We start from the raw sequence: 25,083 nt of genomic DNA, 5'->3' as shown, positions 1-25,083 counted from the left end.
TCGGGGTCGTCTGGTGCGGGCATAGTCTGGGTCACCAGGGCGGAGCGGTCGTCCATTAGCTCGCTCGCCAACGCCTGTGCGGCTCCATCGCCAATGCCACCGGCGTGACCTGGTACCCAGTCCACCCTCACCTCCACTCCATATTGCTGGTACAGCACTGTGCTTGCCATTTTGATCCTGTGAGCAAGCGTGCCAGTCCTGGGGGTGCGGCCAAGGATTTTTATGGCCTCTCTACTGTCTGTGTAGATCACCACAATCTCCCCTGTCTGCCTCAGTCCTCGACGGGCCTCCCCACAAACCCCGTCCACTGCACACAGGATGGCGGACAGTGAAATCTGGTCTGGGCTGGGTCGGTGCTCATGCACGTGGATTTGTCTGCATGTGCCGATTGGGGAGATCGCAGCTAGCCTGGCTCTGTGCGTGATGGGGTCCCAGGTGGCTGCCGTGAACACAGAGTTCCGGGTTCTGTCAGTACAGGCAGCTGCTGCTCTACGCTCCGCTTCATGATCCTGCTGATGGCACTTATTGGAGAGTGGTTTGGGAAGCTTGAGGAGCACATCGAGCCAAGGCTCCAGCAGGCGTGGCAGTTTGGGTGCATCGGGGGGTAGTTCTTTTGTGAGGGTGAGGAGTCCTCTACCCGCAGTTGTGTTTTGCCGTCGTAGCTCATGGCCTTCATTGTGTGCCTCGATAAAGGCTTTGAGGGGAGGGAGGCCGGAGTACCTGTAGAGTTCTTCAGTCCTCGTGTGACGCGGCAGGCCAGTTATTGCGCGGAGACACTCGAGATGCAGGACCTCCAGTTGTGCGTAGTGGGTTTGGTTCAATGTGAAGCAAGCTGCTCCGTAGCATGCCTTAGAGGTGAGGGTTGCCAGGCATAATGTCCTGATGGTGCGTGTGCCGGCACCGCCAAAGTGGTTGCCTATGCGGCGGATCAGGTGGAGGTGTCGGCGCCACGTTGGCTTAAGCTGACGGATCCATTCCTTTGGTCCACCAACCTCACTGAGGGGAACCCCAAGGATCCTCACCCACCGCTCCGCTGGTCGGGTGATGGTTTTGCCGGCCAGTGTAAGGCTTATCTTCGCTCGCTCAGAGTCGTAGCCACCTACCAGGAGGAGGTTAGTCTTTTCCGGTGACGGCTGCATGCCAGTGGAAGGGAGGTAGTTGTCGATGGTGTCCAAGGCTTGCTGCATGATTCCCTGTACATCTGCTGTGTTCAAGTTCGTGCCCTTGGCGTCCACCCACAGCGTGATGTCATCTGCGTAGAATGTCAAGCCCAGGTGCGGAATTTTCCGTAGCTCTACAGCCAGACCTTGCATCACGATGTTAAAGAGGACTGGAGACAAGATGGCACCCTGCGGCACTCCTCTGGAATTTGAGAATGTCCTTGGGTGGCCCGATCCAGATTTGACCTCAAACGTTCGGGCCACCAGGAATGATCGCACAAAGTTCATGATTCGTGTGCCAACTCCAGCCCCATCGAGAGCCTTCAGTATCGCTGTGTGCGCCACCGTGTCAAAGGCTTTCTGCAAGTCTACTGCCAGGAGGATGCCAGGAACCTTAAGGCGACCCCGACGGCCCCCTCCCACCAACTGGCGCAGTAGCAGAAGGCTGTCTTGAGTGCACAGCCCTGGTCGGAAGCCAGTCTGGGCTGGATCGAAAAAAGCTGGGTTCTCCTCTTCGAGGTGGTATGTGAGCCGAGTCAGCACCATGCGCTCGAGGAGCTTGCATAGCGTTGACGTTAAAGCTATAGGTCGGAGATTCTTGATGCTGTTGGGTTTTTTCCCTGACTTTGGGATGGGGTAGATAATCGAATGTTTCCATTCTGCTGGGATGCTCCCAGTTCGCCAAATCTCGTTCAGCTCGTCCAGCAGCAGGAGCTTCTCTGGTTCGTCAAGGTTGAGGAGCATTCGCCAAGTGATACCATCCCCGCCTGGAGCACTGCGCACGTTGGCAGCATCCAAGGCCAGAGTCAGCTCTTGCAGAGTGAATGGTGCCTCAGCTCCCAGGTCACTGGCTGGTTTACTTGGTTCATAGGTGCGTGGGTCTGCTGGGATGGCCGGTTGTGGAAAGAATGCCTCAGCGGCGGCCACCTCGAATTCTTCTGGCGTCAGGTCTAAGGCCATTTGTATGTTGAGTGCCGAGTTTTGTGTCTTGTGCTTGCCGGACATGGTTCGGTGGGTTTGCCATAACTTGCGAGTGCTGGTGTGCTTGTCAAAGGTTTCGCAGTATTCAAACCACCTCGAACGGGCAAGCTGCTTGGCATATCGGCGAGCCTGAGCAGTTTTGTTGCGCACTCGGAGGAGATCCCCGTATTGCCGGCCATTGGTCAGGTAGATTTTGTGAAGGCTCTCCCGTGTGGTCCATAGGTTCAGTAAGTGCTTATCCGGGGTAGGAGCTGACTCGTCTACCATCAGATGTCGTGTGGCCTCCTGTGCTGATCTAAGGAGCCGTCGGGTCACCGGGACCCTCTTGTCGTGTTCTGCCACTGCTTTCCGGAACGCATCCCAATCTATTGCTTTGGATCGGCGAGGGCGGCCTGTGCAGCCACCCACAGACAGCTCCAGCCAGAGCGGGTAGTGGTCTGAGCCCATTGGGTCCGCCCCGCGTCTCCATTCCGTCACTAAGCCCTTGTCAGCCCAGGTGAGGTCTGGGGTGGTGTCCCGCTGGTCCACTCGGGGGCTGCAGCGTGTCGGGTAATCTGTGTCATTGGCCAGTATCAAGCGTGCTGTCTCGGTTGCTTGCTTGATCTGCAGGCCCCTGGCATCTATTTTCTGGTAACCCCACTCCTGGTGTTGCGCATTAAAGTCGCCTGCTATGAGAATGTAGTCCTTTGGGTAGTGCTGCCGGAGGTCTGCCATCCATTGAAAATTCACTCTGCCACGCAAGCCACGCCTGGAACAACTGGGTTCAGGCCGTCCGTAGTATGAGACCATGAGGAGTCTGCGTTTGCCAAGAGTGCAGCGGACAGCCACTACTTCCTGCACTGAGCTGCAGTAGGCCGACGTGTCAATCTGTGCCTGCGGGATGTCACGCCGTACGAAAACTGCGGCCTGAGCTTCGATAACCTTGTTTTGCTGCCCCCTGTTATTCCTGGCGTGCTCAATGGTAGGCTGAAAGTACCCATTGTAGCCGGTCACGCCCGGCTCAGTGCCCCTGGTCTCCTGCAGAAGAAGTGCAGCTGGCTGCCCCGTGAGGCGGAAGAGCTCGTTGAGCTCGGTCGCGCTCTGTCGCAGCGCGCGGCAGTTCCACTGCAAGACGTCAGGGGGTCGCTCAGGCAGAGAGGGCTGTGTGCTGCTGTTCCGGGCCATGTTCACCGTGACTAAGTCTCTCTGTGCTAGGCTGCATGGCCATCTGCATGAGTTGCTGCATTAGTTGTTGTTGCAGTTGAATGTGCTGTTGCAGCAGTCGCTCTTGGCTGTGGTGCTGTTGTAGCAGCTGGTCCTGAAAGGATTTCAGCCACATTGGCTCTTCTATGGTGGTGCTCTGCCATGTTGGTGGACTTTTGGGGTCAAGGGGATGCTGTGTTGTTGGGGTTTGGTCAGGCCGTTTGCTGTGCTGTTGTGTTGAGTCCGAGGGGCGGAGGTCGTGCAGCTCTGGTTGCTTATCCTTCCTGCCGGGGGAAGGCCGTTGTCCCGCACTCTGCTCCGGCAACTCGTGCCCGATTTGTTTCATGCCAGCGATGTTAGCACTTAGCATTTTCACACGCTCCTCGCGTGCTTTTTGTTTCCGAGCGTATTGTTTCTTGGTGTCTTCTACCTGTTTTTGTAGGCAGTTGATCTGCTGTTGGAGGCGCTGCATATCTTGCTTGTAAGCCTTGTGTTCCTGTTCCATTTCTCTCTGAATGTTGGTTAGCTCAGCCTCGGGTGTTGTAGCACTGCGTGTCACCGTGCTCGCATAAGTCACACCCGGTGCGGCAGTGCTTGTTGGGCTGGGTGCGTGGCTTGCATGGTAGTTGTGGGCAAGCCTAGTGTCGTCTCCGCCTGCATCAGTTGCCAAGGCGCCTGTGAACAGATGGTCGGAAGGCCCTCGGCGGCGTCTGTGGTTATTACGCTGGCGTGTGGAGGTGGGATGTTTTTTGTTGGCTTTCTCTTCAAAAGCAACATGGGCAGGGCAAGTTGGTTCTATGGCCATGTGGCCATCTTGCCTGCAGAGGACGCAGTATTTGCGCTCCCCATTGGGGCAATCGCTGGGCGAGTGTTCAGATCGGCCGCAAGTGCTGCACACAGGATTCTCGGCCGGGCACACGCACGCCTTATGTCCAGGGTTGTGGCAGCGCGAACACACCAGCGAGCGCTGCTCGTAGCGCTCAACCCTTCGCGGAAAGCCCCAGTAGAGCACATTCCTAGGCGGTTGTGGCGATGCAAAGCATAGGAGCACGGTGCCCCGGGAGCCCATGGGACGGGCCGCCAGAATTTCCACGCCATCGGCGTAGAGTGCCTCCACGAGTTTTTGCTTCGGCTCATTCGGCCTGCAACGGTAGATGACGCCTCGCGACATGCCCTCGTTCGGTACTTGGTGCACCCGTACCGGGATTGGTTCTATTGTTTGCAGCGGGAGCTTCCTCATCTCGCGAATGCGGCCCGCTTGAATCGGGTCGCACGTTGTGACTGTGATGGAGTTCGACAACTTGCTTACTCTCAGTATCTGGTGTCGCAGTAGCGCAGCGTCCGCAGAAAACGAGCTAATCGCTCGGTTCAAGTCTTCGGGGTCGACGATGGTCATGTCGCAGCGCACCGTGGGTTGGACACGCAGTACGTACGTGCCGAGCTCCGTCCGTTGTCTTTGGCTCGTGGGGGACGCTGGTTCACCGTCGGCCTTCCTAGCTGCTCTGCGTTGCGTTCGGGAAACTGCGTTCTCCCACAGACCCCCGTTGTCCGACGCGCTGGGATCGCGTGATGACCAACTCGCTTGAAAATCGCCGGGGTGGGCCGCGCTGGGTAAGCGTCGCTGGTCGGTCGTCGGTGAAAGTTGACGCTGGTCTGGTTCCATGTCGGCTTCTCTGGATGCGGTGCCGTGCGTTCTCAACGGCAGTTGCACATATTGTCACTTCACAACGCTAGTAGACACGCTGTCCGATAGTGCTGTCAGTTGTGCTCCCGCGGTCCCGAGCCGTACTCCTACGTAGGCCTAACGATAAGCCTGTGTCGGCAGGGTCGGTCTCCGAGTCGGATCAGTGACAAAATTAAAGGCGGGCTGCGAAAAGCGTTGCGGAATGTTCCCGCTTTACTTACGCGCGATTAAATCAAAACATTTAAGTCACAGACCTAGTGAAAAGCTGACTGCGATGCGCGGGGCCGCGGACGGCGAGCAGCTCTCCTGCCTCAACATGGCTACCCCCCCGGATTAAAGTCGCTGTGATGTGTATAATGACTTTAGTGCACCGTAGGCAATTTCTTTTCACCGTAGTTCACCGTAGGCTGTGATGTGTATAATGACTTTAGTGCACCGTAGGCAATTTCTTTTGTTTTGACTGTCTCATCTTCTTATTGCCATGCGGGAATGCACATCCCGGGCCTCTGTTATTGGTCTGGTCACCATAGTTCTTTCTACAGTTTATACGCTTAACTTCAGTACAGTGAATTGCCAACTGTCCAAACATTTTATGCATTTATTTGCGGCATAGACTCCTTGCTGTCATGGTTTGCAGTTACTCGGTCGAACCTCTCAAAAGCCTGCTACAGTCCCACTTTGGGACAGCAGCTAATATCTGTACTTTCTAAAAGCTCTCTCTCTCTCTCTCTCTCTCTCTCTCTCTCTCTCTCTCTCTCTCTCTCTCTCTCTTTTTGGTGAAGCTCCTTCAAGTTATAAACAGTAGCATAAGCATGATTCACGATTGTGTTTTGGGGGGAGCTTTCTTTTAAAACTGGCCAACTACTGTACTGGTTTGCTTTCTTTCTTTTTATGACTTGCATGGTTCTCTTGAAGTCGCTAATTTGCGCTCTCAAACTTTCAACGTCTGCATTCTTCTTGCTTTCAGCCTCCGTACACGGCAGAGAACAGGAAGAAGACGATAGAAAAAGTGAGTACCACATTCCCTTTTTGTCCGAGTAGGGCTTAGCTTAGCTGACGAAGAAAAACCTGAGGGCAGGCACCGCAGCGGCTCAATACAGGACAGGTGAACTTGATCGAGTGTGTCCCAATGTTTGAAATGGGGAGAGACTGGATGCTGGGAACAGTGAGCAGGGATGCTGTGGCTTGGGCTGCTCTCGCCCATCGTTTGAGAAATCATTTGCAGGGGGGCTTTTCACAGAAGATGGTGAAAACGTTTTTAAGCAATTGCAGGCGCCTTATCCCCCGGTTATTGTGTGCTTTCTTCCGTTGGCACAAGCTGTGTTCGCTTGCATCATGCTTTTCTCCCCTTAAAGGGGCCATAAAGACACAGTACTAGTTTGTTTCATTAAAAGGACTACTGCTTTGCCTTGATAACACTCATGCCAGTTTTATCGTGCTAACTGCCCACAAATAATGGAGATATTAAAGGAAACAAAGCAGTGGCGATGTGCCAGGAGCTGTCGAGAGAAATATACGACGTCCAGGATCTTGTTTGTGCGACTGGTGGCCACGGATGAAGTCACCACCAAAAAACGCAACTGGGCGCTTGCAGTGGGGCCTCCAGTATTGTTTTATCGTACTACTTGAATGCGAATGTGCTGTTAAAACACCAGTGACTATGTTTCTGGTGCTTGCCCATATTGCAGTCGAGTCCACTTATAATGATGCCGTGTATAACAACATATAACTGGAGCAGAGCGAGTGCGCCTTTCATCCAGCGGCCGTGAAGAGGGGATCAGTTTTCCTTCAGAACCCCCGTCCCGGAGCCGCCGCTGCTGCGCTGCTAATGCTGCTGCTAATGCTGGCGCCGCTCACTCGTGCCTATGTTCGCCTATTGTGTCACATGTGCACCTGTTTGGATTTGGCTGGGCGCCTCTTCAGCTGCCTCCATTTTTTTGTGGAAGGGATGTCAGGGCTGATGTTTTAGAAACGTCCGAGTGGCTCACTGAAGAGGCGATCGTTGCACGGATATGTGCTGCGGACAGTGATGACTCTGATGACGTGGTAGAGCAGCCCACTGAGGTAGTGTCTTCGCAGAAGTCCCAACGCATCATACAGTCCCTCAGGGACTTCATTTCCACCAAGAACCTTTTGCTCAGCTAGGTGAAGCACCTATAGATTCTCTTGAAAAAAATGTGCGCCAGCTTCCCAAGCGGCAAACAAAGCTGAATGACCATGGCGTCTTTTTTTGCAAATGCAGTGAAATCTCGATGATACCGTTCTGGGTGATACGAATTTCGGGATGATACGAATTTCTGTGCAGTCCCGGCAAAATTGCATTGTTTGCAATGGGCAAAATTTCGGTTGTTATGAACAGACCTGCATGACCTGGCGGATGATGCGAATGAGCCGGCGAGGTGCCCGACTGCCGAGAGAGCAAGCGACGGCGACATACAGGCTCTCTCTCCCCTCGTTATCACACTTCCTCGAGGAACAGCGGGGCTGTTGTTTTCTGCTTGCGAAAACGTTCCGCGCACGCCACAGGCACGCTGGCACCGCCACGGAACCACCCGCATGCTGCGCGCGGCGCGATCACTGGTGGCAACATGGCGGTGGCTTCGGCCGCGAAGTAATCGAGGCGCCCCAGCAACCGCTTCTAACTGTTCGTTAAAATGCCGCTCAAGGCACACACGAAGTTGCTTGCGCGGTAAAGGAGCTGATAATTCAGGCAAAAACGGTACTATAATATGTTACCCGCGCTGCTGGTGAAAGTGCCGACTAAATATCTGCCAGAGTGCTAAGCCTAACATCTCCGGCGGAGCCAGTTAGCTGTTGCGAGTGCTTCAAAGCTCATTCTACTGCCACGTGTGAGACGCTGCGGCGGGCGTGTAATCGTCGACGTGGGCGTGAAACAAATCGTCCTCTCAACGCCGACGCGCACGAATCGCGCGAAAAAACGCGCCTTGCGGTTCACGCCTTGACTGTTGTGGCGTGTAGTGAGCTTAGGCACTACGACTGAGGAGACGAATGCGAAGTTTTGCTAGTTTTGCACGCTGCAGAAAGGACTTCTCGGCGACATGGAGGTTAAAAAAAAAGCATAAATTTCTTCACACGAAAGTAAAAAAAAAAAGAAAGAAATAAACGAAAACTTTTTTTTTTAGTGCTCAATTTTTTGGTATGTGTTGGTTCATACGAATTTCGGATGATACGAATATGTTTGGCGGTCCCGCGAGATTCGTATCATCGAGATTTTACTGGAAATAGTAGTATGACCTTGCTTGCATGTGAATAAAATGTTTTGAGTGCTGTTTCGTCTCCTTTTTCTTTTTTTGCAACCCGCTTGTAACAATGATTGGTTATAACAATGGGATTCCCTTGGCACTTTGATATTGTTATAAGTGGACTAGCCTGCAATTTACTCGTGCCTGTATTATGTCTCTGTAGCGCGGAGTTCTAAGGTTGTTCATCTATTTCTCGCATTTTTTTCGTAAAGCACGTCTTTAAAGGCTAGAATGGAGTTGAGTGAGCTACCGAAGGCTGGCTCTTTTGTATTGAACGAAGTCTTCATAGCCTTTTTAACACCTTTCCAAGTCTGACTTGGTCACATTTCCCTCCTTGTTCACCTTGTTTGTACCTGCTTCATGCATTGCGGGCTCGCTGCCTGCGTTGTTTTTCAGAGACGCAGCCGCAGAGTTCGTAAGCATTTATACGAACGTGTATGTAACTCATTTTCACTGCGGGCATGAATTTTTTTGTTTGTTTGTTTTAGCATGATGTGTTGTGATGCATGTGATGCGAACAGTGGAAGTCGCTTTTGCCCTGGAAAAGCCTCATGAAGAAGCAGGTCATCCTTGCTTTTAAGAAGCCACCCCCTTCTATTGGGAGCAGTATAGAGTGCCGGCTCAAGTTGTATGACCTATTTCTGTGGCCACCGCATTGTTCAGGTGGTGGTGTTGCTGTGGATGTTGAGGTGTGTTTGACCGTGACTGTCCTTGCCTTGGCCTTTTTTGCAGATCCTGCGGTGCCGGCTAAATCTGCCCCCTTATTTGACGCCGGATGCACGCGACATGCTGCGCAAGGCGAGTTTTTTTTGGCTTAGTCAGGGAGCTGCTGTGGTGTTGTGCGGCTACAGACTGGCCTGTGCAGAACAGAGAAGTTGCTTCATAGTGTTCCCCAGCACTGACTTTTTTGAGGGGGAGGTAAGCGTTGTTGTAAAGGGAGCATTTAATGATCAAATACGTTGGCTAAGCCAGGTTTCCATTGGTCTTTGGTGGTCGGAGTGGGGGGAGGGTGCAAGGGTAGAGAGAGAATGTCTGTGCTACAACTGTGCCAGAATCGCACTTGAGTCAGCCAAGGAGAAAAGGGCCCTTGGAAGTGCGAATGTGTTCGCAAGTGAAAGCGGAAACACGAGCATACCGGCATGTTAAAACAGCAACGAAATAAAAAAGGGAATGAGTTTATGCATCGCAATATTTGATACGCGTGTGCTGTGAATTCTGGGTTTTTGTGCTGTGTTGCCAGTAATGTGTACACACGTGAGGTGAACGTGGTGAGCAGTGCGGGATCCTAAACCATTGGGCGTGTTTGCTTGCTGCATCTTGTGCCGACGACATCATGCCTGTTGCTGTGCTTGGTGTTTTTAAGTGCAGAGCACTTGATGGGCTCGCCACGTTGTCGTAGCTCACTAACGGTTGATGTGACTGCCGGAATCGGGCGGTGAAGCGAGATAACTTACCAGTGATGCTACCGCTGCGCCAATTGCGCCAAACTGCGCCCAAGTGCTCTGGCTGCTACATCCTGCTACATTTCCTCTAAATTTGGCGATTCTGCGCCCGACCTGCGCCCAAGTGTGTACGCCGACTTTCAGAAACGAAACTGACTGAAAGCGACATTGCGGTACACCTGTTTTCAGGCCGCAATCCGAGCCAAGGCAAACTGACCCGTTTAGCGGTAACGGTAGAGTGCCTAGAATATTTCTGAAATATTCTAGGCACTCTAGTAACGGCGATGATGCGTTTTGCGCATGTAGGCGCACAACGCCAAATCTCCCCCCTTATCCGAGACCTATTGGGTTCGCGAGACCGGTTGCCGCTGTTGCGACCGTCCGCCTCGCTGTCTTCGGGCCGCGATATGCGTTGTGGTATGCGTGCCGTACTCGTGAAGCTCGGCAACAACGTCAGGCGTCGTGAAATTGCCGTACTCGCTCGCCAACGCGCCCCGACAGCATACGCGTCGACCGGGTGCCTGCGGAGTTGTGCTGGAAGAAAAGTAGGCAAGAGATGAGGACGCAGGAGTTGTAGTTACAGTGGAATCTGGGTGATGCGAATTTCGAGATGAGACGAATTTCTGATAAGTGTCGGCGAAATTGCACTGTTTGAAATGGGAAAAGTTTGGGCTCTTACGAACGGACCTGCGGTGCCCGTCGGATAATAAGAACGAGTCGGCGAGGCGCCCGACTGCCGAGCGAGCAAGCTACGGCGACGTACGGGCTCTCCGCCCTCTTTGTCGCTCTTTCTCCAGGAACGGCCAAGCTGTGCTCTGCTCGCGAAAACGCGCCGTGCACTCCACAGGCACGCTGACGCCGCCGCGAAACCACCCGCACGCTGCGCGGGGCGCGGCCGGCCGAACATGGCGGCGGTTTCGGTCACGAAGTCACAGAAGTGGTGCGGGATGCCCAAGAGACCGCTTCTAACTGTTCTTTAAAATGCCGCTCAAAGCACACATGAAGTTTCTTGTGCGGTAAATGAGCTAACAATGTGAATGAAAACGGTGCTATAAAACATCATCCGCCCCGCTAGTGAAAGCGCCCATGAAATATCAGTCGGTGCGCTAAGCCTAAGCATCTCTCGAACGCTTCGTAACTGCCGCCATGAGGCGCGCGCCTTCCCGTTGGTGCAAGTCGTCAGACTCCTCCCTGTGCCACGCTCGTCCGCGGGCGCCAAATCGCTGACGTGGGCGTGAAAATATCGCGCGTACAATGCCGACGCGCGCGAATCGCGTGCAAAACGCCCTTGTAGTGAGTGAGCTTGGGCACCGCGAGTGAGGAGATGAAAGTCCAGAAAGGACCGCTCGGCGACATGGAGGTTAAAAAATGAAAGCAGAAAAACGTCACGGAAAGTAAAAAAAGAAATAATCGAAAACTTGTTTTAGTTCTTAGTTTTTTGGTCTGTGTTGTTCACACGAATTTCGGGTGATACGAATATTTTTCGCCCTGCCACGAGATTCGTATCATCGAGATTTTACTGTAAACAGATGATAATTTACAAAGTGCGGGGGGGGGGGGGGGGGGGGGATATTATGCAAGGTCAGGAAACGGTGACATAGTTCGGGCCGCGCGCCGGCGAGGGAGTACGGCAATTTTACGACGCCTGAATTTGTTTCAGAGCTTATCGAGTACGGCAGGCATATGACGACGCCCGTCTTAGATTTCACGTAGAGTTCATAGAGGCATAGAATTCACATACTGGGAAATTGAAGCTGAAATGTGCGCATGTGGCCTCGCAGGGAATTAACACAGTCTCGGGGTAGGAGGGGGGGGGGGGACTAATGGGCTACCTTGTCATTAACGGAGGTGTTTTGGTTGCTTGCGGCAAACGTGTCGTAAAGGGGCAAGGTTAAGCCTGGTGCTGCATGTTGGTTGCCAGAAATGGCTGCCCGCTGCCTTTGTAAACAATAGCGCTGCTGTCGGTGGCTTGTAGTTTTAGACCTTTGCGGTGGCAGTGCTGATGCTGCTAAATAGTGATGCATGTGCAACGCGGGGAGAAGTGTGATGTTCAATTATGCAGTCAAAGCCGTGGCGGTACTGATGTTATTGGTCAGTGCTCCCACGATAGCCTTCCAATAGTGGTCGATTTTACATAGCATGTTTGTTGTGATGAGCAATTTTTAGTTTGTTCATAGTAAATCTGCTATTGTGTAAAAATGAGAGCTTGTTTTTTTTTTATTTTTGTTGTGCAGGCCGCTGCACAAAGTTCAATGCAGAAAAAGGACAAAATATCCATGTTCTGGGTTCTTTTAATTGTTATTATCGTTGAAGGACGTGCTTTTAGCGATTATCTATCAAGAATGCAATACGTGTCTCAAAATTGCGTCTATCAACACCTGCTCCGAAAGCTGGTTTTGCTGCTCCGAAACGCATTTTTGCCTGCTCCAAAAGCTGCTCCAAAATGGCCTCAGCCGGTAGCATCACTGACTTACCCAAGTAGAGCCTTCTGTACCAGTGTCAGGGAGTCGCGCTGAGGCTTTGAAAGCCAAGAGGTTTATATAGTCATAAGTGTTCGAAACTCATGAACTACTGGTGCTTTTCATACATCTCCCCGTTGTTTAGCTCAAAGAAAATTGCAAGTACATTTGAGGCAAAATCTGTGTGTGTAACCGGCAGCCCCCGCGTTCATTTCGTTAGGAACCCTCGTTGGGTGGGTTTTTATGATAGTAAGCGAAAAAAGAGCGGCCGCACAAGAAAAAAATGGCGCGTTTGAAATAACGGAGAAAGGGTGCAGTCGCGCGAGAAAAAAAAAGTTACGCATTCGAAATGACACAAAACAGCTCCAGTATACGAAAGTAAAGCAAGCGCAAAAAGGACAGACCTCCGCTGGCGCAGTATCAAGCAGGGGGCGCGCGAGCACTGCGAAGGCGGCAAACTTGAATTGCATTGGGTGGCAGCAGTGAGCAGATAACGGCGCCACAGCCCATTATGGCGAATCGCTGCTCTGCACTTCGACAGCTTTCACATTGAGTGGATGGGCTTTAATTTTTTCTTTCTTGGACTGATTGTTACTTCGCTGTACTGCTGTGCCTTTGGTGGGCCTTGCACATTAGTGTATTCACACTGGTGTTGCGTTGAACTAATTGTGTTTGTGTGTGTCAACTATAAGGAGAAATTCAAGCGCGCTTGCTGTTTCCATTAATTCGACATTTCTGGGTTTGCGGTGAGTGCACCCTCCTGTGCCATCATCGGGCCTCTCCCGTTGCCTTCGAATGGCTCCTTTCCATCGGCGTTGGAGTCCATTTTTCGCCGTCGAATTCTCCTATCTAATCACTCCTCCACCGAGTTGTCTTGCCCTACTTCTAGTCACGTCCCTTGTTATCTTTTGTGTTACCCGCATGTACCTTTGGTTTTCAGTTGTATGCATTACATGCCTAACCAACTCCAGTTCTTTTTTTTTTTTTTTTAATTTGTATTTGAGGTAGCGTGTCTCCCCCTTGAGTTTGTTTCCTAATCCGCGGTGCTTGTTTCCTGTCCCTAAGCATTGCTCCTATCGTTCTTGCTTCCGTGCTTCGTGCGCCTGACCTACGCTTTCTCTCAAGTTGTTTACTGGGTCACGAAGTTCCTGCTCCATAAGTCATCACTGGCAGTACACAGCTTGCTTTGCAGCACTCATTTTGGCTATACAGTGTGTAAGTGTAAATGCACATTTCATAGATACTATATGAAGGCAAATGAGGGATTCACTTTTTGTGAGTTTAGGAACTGGAGCGAGACTGACGCAGTGAAGGTGTTGCGCCTTTTCATGTGGTGCGCTGAAAACAACCTCTGCCCTTTGAAGACATTTGTCACAGCTTGCGCGGTGTTTCTTTTTGGCCTTGAGGTTCGTTCCACCGTTTAGTGTCTCATCCTCTGGGCCAGGACACCAGTGATTGAACCTATTAACAGTTACTGTGTTCTTTTCTCGTGTTTTGCCCAAGCTGCTTTGTGAATTTCGAGTTCACGTCACCTTCTCTTTTTTGCTCTTGTAAAGATGATTGAAGCTTATCCTGTTTGGGGGGCTGTCTGTCGGCAGTGCACTTTGTGGTTACCTGTACTTTCAATGTCCATTGAGTATGCTCGAGGGCAGAGGTGGCCTGTCTGAGCAGCTTGCTAATGGTGGGGCTGTCGCTGTGCCGCGCAGCTGCTGCGGCGCAATGTCCTCCAGCGGCTGGGCAGTGGGCCCGGGGACGCGCGCGACATCAAGGGCCACCCCTTCTTCAAGAACGTCGTCTGGGAGGACGTCCTGGCCAGGCGCAACGAGCCGCCCATCCGGCCGCAGCTGGTGAGTGGACGCGTCTGCTCAGACAAGCTGTCGATGGATCACGGTTATCCGGGGGCAATAGTGCCATGTAAGGCGGAATACTATAGGTCGAGAGTTTTTACCGGAAAATTTGCCGGAAAGTCGCCCCTTGGCCTTGGCCTGGGAATAAGAGAATCGGGTTTTTGATGCATCACTTGGAACTACAGTTAAACCTTGTTATAACGAAATTGAAGGGGTGCCGCGATTTGCTCGTTATAGCCAATATTTCGTTATAGCCGTAGCCGACATTTACTGCAAATATTATGCATTGTAGAGACCTACAACAAAAAGCGGGCGAAATAGCATCTTCTGCACGGCGATAGTCAGTAAAATAAACACATTCCAGAGGTAAAAAGGAAAAGTCACGAACCTACTTTATTGCAGTTCAAAACTCGTATTTCAAACAGACTTGGCTACGAAGAAGTCCGTAATTGGACATTGATGCACCTTCCTGATGCGAGCGATGACTCCCTCAGCTGCGGCCGCTACGTTCACCTTCGCCGCCCTCATGCGCGCCGAAGTAGCGACGCAGCACTTCCACCACATCTAGTGCCTCCGACGCCGTCCTTAGCGCTTCTTTTCAAGCCATATGCAACAGCGCTGACGATGGACTCTCGGTTGCTCAGGATGGTGGACAGCGTACTCGTCCACACTCGTCTCTTGCCACCTTACCACGGAGTGCACCTTACCTTCCTCCGCGCCCGATGCGACAGCTTTTATCATAGCCGTCTTCTGTTCACGCGTGATAGTCTTCCGCTTTCGCTTCCCGCCTGTTGCACTCGCGTTGTTGGAATCACGCCGGCAGTACGATTAAAGACAAGGCTGAAGACTGCCAAAACGCACGCACACACAACTACGCCATACTACGCAGCGACGTCGGCGATACTCGGGCTCACCGCGGATAGTCCGCGGATTCCCCGAAGCCATAGGGATACGTGGAAAAATCAAACGTCGGACTGCTTCTCGGGGAGCCCGCAGTGAGTCCGACACTGTAAATCGAAGGGCCCCATTGTCTGCATGCCGTGCGCAGCGAGAGGAGGGTGGGGGCTTCGCGGGCGCAGCGTCCGCATGGCGCGCCAGCCAGCTTCGCGCGCGTGGCGGGAGTTTTGAACTGCTAATACAGTTGCCGCGTCATGCACTGTCTCAAATCCGCGTTGTGCACTGTTGTAAAATTAGCTCAAAATTTGATTTCTCCACGAAATTTGTTCGTTATATCTCGTAACGGGGAAATTTTACCTCGTTAAAACGAGGTTTTAAATACATTGGTTTCTATGGCGACTTTCAAGGGGAATTGCGATTTGCTCGTTATATCCATTATTTCGTTATAGCCAGTCTCGTTATAACGAGGTTTAACTGTAGTTTTACAGCTCATCAAACGTTGGTGGCACCAGTGGCAAGGAACCATTTTGAGTGCCCATTTCAAACACCGAAGTTTAATGAGCTGTGAAACTAGTTCCAAGCGATGCATCAAAAAACTGATTGTCATATTGCACTCATTGGGGCTTATAGTGTCGGAAAATGTAAAGATTACAGTTTTATGACCAACACTGTTCTGTCTATTGTACCTCCAAAAATGGTTAATTACCTCTAATTATCTCAGGAACCAATTGGCCATCTGAAAAAAATAATGCCATATTTGAAATCGGTGGAAAAAAAAAAGCAGCAAGACTGACAAGTTTCACAGAGTTTACTTAAAAATTAAAAGAAATAGTTTTAAGAGCCATGTCCCCCCTTAGTTCGTACCTTAGCGACGCCACAAGAAGTTGGAGGAAAAGATGGAGGGGATGATGCTGTAGAAAGATTGGAGAAGACATTCATTGCATATGGTTTGCTGCACTTTATCCGTGTGTTTTAAATCTCTTGCCACAGGTGACGTATGCAGGGGAAGCACTGCGTGACTAATATGGGTACATACAGTGGTTTGGCTCTTTTGCTTTTCGCTTCCCGTTTTCAGTCCCCCCCCCCCTTTTTTTTGCTTTTCCATGCCATAAAAAAAACTGTGTGGTTACACCTACACACAAATAACTGTACGCTGCTTCGAAAAATGTCCCCTCTTGGTAGGAAGGTCGAACAACAGCAAAGGCTACCTGGGGACTCTGTTCTGCGCACGTTGTGGCTTCCCTTGTGAAGATCGTTGACGACAGAAGCATAGTCTCTCTCACCACTGTCGCCACTGGCCATGTCGGGCACAAGTGAATTGCATTGTCAACTTGTTTAGTGGGGATGCTGGTAAGGTGGCAGGTGGGTCTCGTCTTGCAACGTGTATCTGGTGTAGTCAATTGCAGCCTCATCTAGAATGTGCGCTATAGTAAAAAAAAAAAAAGTGGCGGGGATGTGTTTACACAATACCTGACAACCACCTGTGCTTTTTGTGTCAGTACAGGCTGCACAAAAATATTGGGCGTAGTGCAGGGCTGTGCATCTTTGAATATGTCCATACTGACGATGCCTTAGAACAAAAGCCACAAAACTTTGTAAAACAATGCAATAATAAAGGGTCGGAGAGTTGGAAAGAACCAGAAGAGCTCGCACGTGTTACGAAAAAAACTTGTGCAGCCTTGGCAAGGATAGTGCAGTTTGTCTCAACTTAGGCCATGTAGGACGACGCGCCAGACCAAACTGGACACCAAATGCAGTCTGTTTCGCAGAGCGTAGCGGGAGTGCTTGATTATTCTTGTGTTTGAATACACAACAAAATCATACAATCAACATTTTGGCAATGGTCCAGCGAAGATGCGCGTTCGCTTTCCTTTTCTTCCTCTTTTTCGCATCGCACGGCCCAACAGGTCGCCGGCGGTGCGATGCCGCCGGTCAGCAGGAGGCCAGCAGTGCGAAGCCGCTGGTAATACCGTATTTATTCGAATCCACGCTGGCCCCGATTCTAAGCCGACCCCCGAAAGTCCGAAGCCATGAAAAAAAAAAAAAAAAAAAAAAACTACTTCGAATGTAGGCCGAACAAAAAGGGGAGGTCAGCATTCACAAAAAGAAAACACGTTTAACATGAAGATGCGGTGCTCATTCTGAGTCATCATCCCTGCTAGCCTCGTCGCTTTCTTTATCACTGTCATCTTCAAACACTGCATTATCAAAGGAGCATCACTGCATTATCAAAGGAGCTGATAATGCAGGCAAAAATGGTACTACAAAATGTTACCTCGCTGCTAGTGAAAGCGCCAATGAGATACCTGCCGGAGTGGTAAGCCTAACATCTCCGGTGGAGCCAGGTGGCTGTTTCGAGTGCTTCAAAGCTCCTTCCACTGCCGCTTGTGTCGTGCGTCATTTTCTGACGAAGCAAAAGCTCCGCGGGCTCAGAATCGTCGACGTGGACGGGAAAAAATCACACGCGCAACGTCGACGCGGACGAATTGCGCGAAAAAACACGCCATGCGGTTCATGCCTTGACTCTTGCAGTGGGTAGTGAGCTTGGGCACCGCGAATGATAAGACGTATGCGAAGTTTTGTGAGCTCCAAAAAAGACTTCTCGGCGACATGGAGGTTAAAAAAATAGCAGAAATTTCTTCAAGCGAAAGTAAGAAAAGAAATAAACTTTTTTTAGTGCTCAATTTTTTTGTCTCTGTTGGTTCATACGAACTTCGGATGAGACGAATATTTTTCGCGGTCCCACGAGATTCGTATCATCGAGATTTTACTGCATTGGCCAAGATTTGAATAGTTGCGATACGTTGACGGTGTGAATAAATAGTAGGTGTTGTCTTTCTGTAGTGGCCCGCTTGTGACCGATCGATTTCTCTCCCCCCTGTTCTGTTGCAGCTGAACGATGAGGACGTGTCCCAGTTCGACACCAAGTTCACCAAGCAGACGCCCATCGACAGCCCTGACGATGGCAGCATGCTCAGTGACAGCGTCAACCAGGTCTTTGTGGTAAGTCAGGGGGCAACCCATTGAGACAAAGCTTGTTTGGGGGGTTGGGAGGGAAGTAGCACACACTCAAAACAAGACAAAGTGCAAAAACAAGCTTCAAGTAGATTACAGCACCCTAAATACGGATATAGCGCTTGTTCAGCACCTAATAGCATGCAGAATCTAAAAAACTTGCAAGCTGTGCATTGCCACCCCGTACAGTTTTCGTGCACTCGAGTTTGTGAAGTGACAGTGAAATGGGAGTAGTGGAGCTTGCGATGTATTGCCAGAGTTTCCTACAGTGCTATGAAATTCTGCGGGGAGTGGAGTCAAGTGTGGACATAAGGCGGACTTCTGCTTGCAGGGTTTCACGTACGTGGCCCCGTCGGTGCTGGAGGAGCTCCATCGGCCCATGGTGATCAAGGCTCGGTCACCCCGGAAGCTCACCAACAGCCCCAGGACTCCCTTCAGGTGGGCAGCCCTTCCTGCGTATGTTGTCGTTCTCACCTCTTTGGGCTTGGTATGTGCCGTGTAATAGGTCGGCTCTCTATAGGCCGACCCCTTTCCTTGAGGTGAAAAAGCTGACAAAAAGAAGCATGCTTGCCAGAGCTCGCCAAAAATGACGTTTTATTTCCGGTCCTCGTCAGTCATCACACTCCTTTCGGCTCAAGTTTACCAGTCATATAATTGTCAAAACTTTCCTCAAGGGACGAAACACGTGTGCTTCATACGATGTCACCCCCAAGACTCTTATAAGCACCTGTAAATTACCTTCACAATCATTGGCACCCAAGCGAAATCTCCTTGCTGTGGGTGGAACTCCAGTTTGGCGAGTATCTTGCAGGTAACTCGTGAATGAAGGATGGCATCTTATTTCAAATTTGGGTGCACTTCAAGATGATCTCCTTTAACGGTGGACGTGGGTCTTAGAATACCCAAATTTGGCCAAAAAGTCGATGTAAAATCGCCATTTTCGGAAAGTAGAGCTGTATTTCTTCCGGCCAGCCAAATAACCAGACCCAGGGATATGTATTTGAGCCATAATATCAATTTATATCACCCACGACCGCTAAAATAGACCGAGGTAGGACGTGAAAATAGTATTTTTAGGCTTCTCACCACTATGGTTCTACACGCGCTACGGCATCCAACTTGGTTTCATTTGAAAGTGCGTCTTTTCGTTTTCGATTCCTCACCAGGACCGCTTTGTTTTGTCCATTGGTTGCAAGTAAAACCGAGGTTGAGGAAAGGCGGATCGCACCACCCTATTGGCTAATGACTGCACGTGACCACAGGGCGCAATCTGATTGGCTGGGCGTCATGGGTCGTCTGCTCGGCACTCCGACCATAGTGCAACGGCACACGTACTCATTCTTGCGAGGTCTGGCAAAAGCCGCACGCAGCGTAAAAATGAATAAACATGTCTATCGATAACCGAAAAGAACAACGAGAAGTATCGGAAAGCTCCTGGAATAAGTTTTTCCCCATGTCTGGTGCCAACATACTGCGAAAAACCCTGTCAGGACGTAGGTAGGCTTCGCCAACGCTGCCTGTATAGTGAGTGAAAAATGGCCAAACAGCCACTCTCCTGTTACTCTCTCCTACTCTTTCCCGCTCCGTAGCCTTCCTGCTTGCTCTCATGTCCATGAGCCAGAGCCGCTTCTCAAAAACTATGCAAAATAGTTGACAGTTTGTCTAGCCTTACCCAGGAGGCGCTCCTACGCCTTCTTGTTTATCACCATGCATGTCCGTCTTGGTCTGACACTGATAAAACTGCCTGCGCCAAGGCAGACGCAAAACCACTTGTGCTGCCACATGCTGATGCTGGCTTTGCGCGCTTACCTACTTGGATGTATGGGCCATGAAATTTTCTGAGTGGTGCATTCCCCCCTCTATCTGCTCCACATTTCGGCATTGTTTTGTCCACGATGTTTGCAGTCCACACAGGCATGTTAATATGCAAAAACAAAAAAAAACTATACAGTCTACGCCCGTTACAACAAACCCTCTGAATCCGGAAAAAAACGTCCGCTGTAGCTCTAGCCGAAGTATGCAGTATCCGAGGGGAAGGGGGGGTATGAGCCCTAAAGTGGGTACTTTGACCGATATTTCATATGCATAGTACATACACTTTGTTCTTTCTACACGCCTGCAGCACCTCTGCACAGTGTTCGTGCGAGGGCAAAGAATCGCGTAAGCACCGTTTCCAAAGCTTAGCACGGCAGCACTTGGAAAAGGCCTAGCGCATGCGGTCAAGCTTGTAAAGACGCATGATAAGCTGAGCAAATAAAGCAAGAATATAACTACACGCAGTTACTAACCAGCCATAAAACATTAGTCGTGGCCATCAGAATTAGCTAGGCTTCAGGGCGAGGCAGGTTTTCCCGAAACCGTTCGTCAAACACATCGGATCGCTGCCTGACGTTCCCCCAAGGCAGCTTCCACATTTTTAACGATTTTAGTCTGGTCATTGAAACAGCTGTTATGAAATAATCTGATGACGGACAGCTGTGAACTCGAAAGTTAGACGGTTATCGGCAGATTGCACACAATGGATGGGAACCTTCGAGACAGTCTACTAGAGGCATTTCTTACCTTTTTCACCGAATGGAACGGGAACGATGCATGCGTGGGAATAATAAAGACCGAATTTCACTGAACCCGAGTTCTTTATTGCAAAAAAACTGACGAGGGCAGACTCGCCTCCGGGTGCACGACTTTAGAGATAGTCCTGTTTTCAATCTCTTTGGAGTCGCGTTTATCAACAGCGGCCTTGTTCCTGACAGTAAAGCGGACCGTCTGCTCAGACAGGCCTGTAGTTCTGGCGATGTCGGCCTGTTTTTTTCCATGTTCGACAGCATTAATTGCGCGTAATTTATCCTACAGTGAAATCAGTTACCCTGCCGCTCATGCCGCTGGTCGCACAAAAAATGAAAAAGCCACTGGCACTGGCTTGGCTTAGCTGCGCCAACGACTCGGCTGCCAGCAATGTTGCCAGACAACAGTTTTCTTGCCAAAATAAACAAAAAAGAGAATTTTGGGTGCCGGCCCCGCGGAAGTCCGCTATAAACATTCAGTCGAAACAATTTTCGCCTAAAATTTAGTCTGTTGTAGCCGATAGTCTGCTCTAGCCGGGTCCGTCATGAGCGGAGTGGACTCCATTTAAAATGCATGGGGACCAGACAAACGAACAGAAATGGTCTGTTGTAACCGAAAGTAAGTTGTTGCCGGATCCGCTGTAACGAATGTAGACTGTATAAGAAAACGAAATGACATGATGTTTGCGTGCAGGCTCTCCTTCTTTCTCATTTTTTTTTTTTTTCCGCCGGCGTATACACCCTGAAAAATATTTCTAGCTACGCCAGTGCTCCTGTTCCTTATTAAAAATGCTATTACTACTACTACCCATACCGCAGAAGCAAACAGCCTCATTGCAAAGCAAATGGGTGTCAAGCGGCAAGAATGCGAAGCCCTTCGAGAAAACGGGGAGCAAGCAAAAGGTTGACGCATTCGTGTTACACGTTATAGGTCGGTGTTTAGGCACTCTGCGTTATAAGGCTCTGCAGAGCATATTCAGGCATTTATGTATGTTTAATGAGCAGCACTATAACATTGGATATAGGTTTTGTATCCATCGGGTCTCTACAGTAAAATCTCGATGATACAAATCTTGCGGGACTGCGAAAAATACTCGTATCATCTGAAATTCGTATGAACCTACACAGACCAATAGATTGAGCACTAAAAAAAAAGTTTTCATTTATTTCTTTTCCCGTGAAGAAGTCCGTGATGTTTTTCTGCTTTTTTTAACCTCCTCGTCGCCGAGCAGTCCTTTCTGTTCTTTCGTCTCCTCACTCGCGGTGCCCAAGATCACTGCAGGCCACAACAGTCAAGGCGTGAACCACATGGTGCAGTTTTGCACGAGATTCGTGCGCGTCGGCGTTGCGCGTGCTATTTTTTTTACGCCCGCGTCGACAATTCTGTGCCCGTGGCAGCCTCCGGCTCGGTCAGAAAATGACGTGCGACAGTGGGAGTAGCCTGCCGACTTGCGCCAGTGCGGAGGCGCGCGCCTCATGGCGGCAGTTTCGAAGGGCTCGAGATAGCCGGCTGGCTCCGCCGTAGATGTTTTAGCACCCCGGCAGATATTTCATCGGCGCTTTCACTAGCGGTGCGGATGGTGTTTTATAGTACCATTTTCGCCCACATTATAAGCTCCTTTACTGCACAAGCAACTTGTGTGTGCCTTGAGCGGCATTTTAAAGAACGGTTAGAGGCTGTCGCTCGAGCGCCCCGCACCACTTCGCAGCCGAAGCCGTCATGTTGCCGCCGCTGGTCAAGCTGTGCGCGGCGTGTGGGTGGTTCTGCGACGGGGTCAGCACACCTAAGGCGTGTGTGGCGCGTTTTCGCGAGCGGGGAGCGAGAGCCCGTCTGTCGCCGTTGCTTGCCCGCTCGGCAGTCGGGCGCCTCGCCCGCTCGTTCGTACCATCCGCCGGGCTGCGCAGGCCTGTTCTTGACAGCCAAAAATTTTCCCATTGCGAACAGTGCGATTTCGCTGGGACTTCTCAGAAATTCGTATCACCCAGAACCGTATCATTGAGATTCCACTGTATAATGCGTGCATATCAATCGAGTGACATTGCTTGTTCTGCCTTGACTGTTATAAGAGCTGCATTCACGCATGTGCAGAAAAAGTAAATTAGAATGAAATAAAATACAAACCTAGAAACTACATAAAACTAAAACTGGTATTTCAAAATAAGAATAAGTAAGCAAATAGAAAAAGTCATGCAACCCTGCACTTTCATGCTATTAGTCGAAGTCATTTCTCACATATCATTCTCAGTTCTGCGCTCCGCTGGCATTGGTTTCCTGCGGCAGCTAATGCAGAATCCCTAAACTATATCACCAATGGCACTTACGGTGGACATTAGTATCCGACTCATTGCAGTACATCTCTTTGTTTGAAGAATAGTGCTGCTACTCCGAAGGTGTAGTGGTGGTCTCGTCTACTGTAAATTAATTTCTCTACTCACTACAGCATTAAGCGGATTACTGGAACAAAAATGGGGAAAGGAGCGATTTTCAAGAACGTAACGAAACCGAAACGTTATGCAGTTTCTCGCTCCCGAGTAAAACCAAAAGGTCGATAGAAGTGGGTGCAGCAATCGAGACTCGCGAGCAGTGACATAAGGCTTGACATTTTCAGCCAATTTCAGGGATTATTACAGTCAGATTGCAAACCTGACGATTGAAAATCGTTTGCTGATTCACGATTCGTGCCCTGATAACAAAAACCAAATGCTGATGCAGAGTAATTATGAGTGGCACGCATTCTTCGTTGGTAGCAGGGATGCGCGATGACCATACTCTTTTGCCACACCCAGGTGATGCAAATGAGTGTCAAAAATCACGCTTTTGTCGAAAAATGAAAACAAAACTGATTTTCAAAGGGCATTTTCTGAGCTAACTCCAAATAGCTTCTTCCAGCAACGCCTGGAACGCCGTGAAAATCGGCTCCCAGGGTATCGTTCAAATTGAGTGATTTTGAATAGATGTGGTCAGGAAAGAGTTAAAGACAGATGTCGCGGCAAAAGGAGGAGTGAGACAGCTGTGCATATTGTGAAGTTTTGATACAAATTTGTTTTCCTGCGCAAGGTGGCTCCAAAAGCTTGAAAATTGCAAAAATTGCGCCAAACTGCTCCAAAACAGTCTGAGAGCCAAGGATTTTAACGCTCCCATCATATTCAGTGGGGAAAAATGCTTACTGACGGCATAATTTTCCAGCACCCCCAAGGTGATGCTGTTTGTAAAGGTTTAATTGAAAGGTTTAATTGATTGGTCATTGAATAACAAACCAGTATAAAATTGTCCCCGAGATAGTTTTTTCGAAAGTTACAATGTCGGGTTGCACATAAGTTATCCGGTTGAAAACCAGTGCGAAGTCCTGTATCAAAAATACCGTATTTATTAGAATATAAGATGACGTTGTTTTCCGAAATCCATTGTCTCAGTCATACCCCGCCTTATATTCGAAGCTCTCTCTCTCTCTCTCTCTCTCTCTCTCTCTCTCTCTCTCTCTCTCTCTCTCTCTCTCCCTCTCTCTCTCTCTCTCAGTATGTGTGTGCGTGCACGTGCGTGCATGTGCGTGCATGTCGATTTTTTTAGTTTTCCGTTAAACTGCACCCTCACCTTATAATCGAATAAATGCGGTACTGATGTGTACTCAGGCGACAAACTACTCGTGCAACTTGAAAAAACGGCCATTTTCGGAGCGCCGTGTCTCCGGAGCGACATTACTGGGCGCTGCCATCTTGTTGTGGTGAAGATTGGAAGACATGGCCGCCAAGCGAAGCAGTTGCTTGTGGTTCAGGCAGAACGCTCTTCACCGATTTCTGTCATGGTTTTGGTTATGGGGGTGGCTGGGTTTGCATTTAGTTGTTTGATCTGTTGCGGGAAGTTGCGTGACTCGAATGACGGGAGTTCATCAAAAACAACGTCGTGCCCGCGAATTCGCCGTGTTTTGGCCTTGAGTGTGAGGCGCAGCGCGTGCTTTGAGGGAAATTTTGGACTCATTGCGGTGTTATAAAACGCTGAGTTATTGCTGTCTTTGACAGCGAGCTTGCGAGCGGTGGGAATGGGACAATCGACCCTGCAGAAGTGGGGGGTGGAGGCTACATCATCGCAAAATGTTCAAGCAGTGTCAAATAGCGGGACAGACTATTTATTATTTCACACTAGTAATAATGGTTCATCTATCTCAAGTGAAATTTAATGCCAAAAGGGAGGTGGCTAAACATACCAACGTTACTCAAATTACGATTGTAGTGAGCGTGCACCTTGGGGATCGAAATGGGAGGGCTGGTGGGGTGTGACGACTGTCACCTCACATTGTGCAACTTTTGCCGTGGCTCTACACTTGTGCGTAAAGCTGAATCTGGGATTACAAAATAATTTCGGCATTCTCGTGGTAATAAAAATGCCTTAATTGCTTAGTTTTTCAATTCGATGTTTTCAATGGCACTCTACGCTATCTATGCATAGAGCCTAAGAATTTAAAAATGGTTTGTAAAAAGGTAGTGCAGTTCGTACCTTGTGATAGTCTGGTAGAAACAACTTTCCTGAAAGGCTGTTTCAGTGGTATGTATGTTCAAAACTGATTAAAAAATGCACCCCCCCCCCCCCCCCC

The 25,083-nt window shown here is 50.1% G+C and overlaps 1 protein-coding gene across 4 annotated transcripts in view; it reads left to right on the top strand.

Moving 5' to 3' along the window:
• S6k (Ribosomal protein S6 kinase) overlaps positions 1-25,083 on the top strand; it is a 79,780-nt gene that overhangs the window by 28,880 nt on the left and 25,817 nt on the right. For all 4 annotated transcript variants that reach the window (XR_013317778.1, XM_077678907.1, XM_077678908.1 and 1 more), the window contains exons 10-14: positions 5,975-6,016; positions 9,003-9,068; positions 13,878-14,018; positions 17,808-17,918; positions 18,262-18,368. Coding sequence is in view for 3 of the 4 variants with exons in the window: in XM_077678907.1 (XP_077535033.1) it covers positions 5,975-6,016; positions 9,003-9,068; positions 13,878-14,018; positions 17,808-17,918; positions 18,262-18,368 (467 nt within the window). In the remaining variant the exon portion in view is untranslated. The remainder of the gene's footprint in view (positions 1-5,974; positions 6,017-9,002; positions 9,069-13,877; positions 14,019-17,807; positions 17,919-18,261; positions 18,369-25,083) is intronic.

The sequence above is a fragment of the Haemaphysalis longicornis genome, unplaced genomic scaffold (genome assembly GCF_048455015.1).
Source record: "Haemaphysalis longicornis isolate Haplotype H1 unplaced genomic scaffold, Haemaphysalis longicornis Haplotype H1 scaffold_7, whole genome shotgun sequence".
NCBI classification, from domain to species: domain Eukaryota; kingdom Metazoa; phylum Arthropoda; class Arachnida; order Ixodida; family Ixodidae; genus Haemaphysalis; species Haemaphysalis longicornis.
This window is presented reverse-complemented; position numbering and strand designations above follow the sequence as displayed.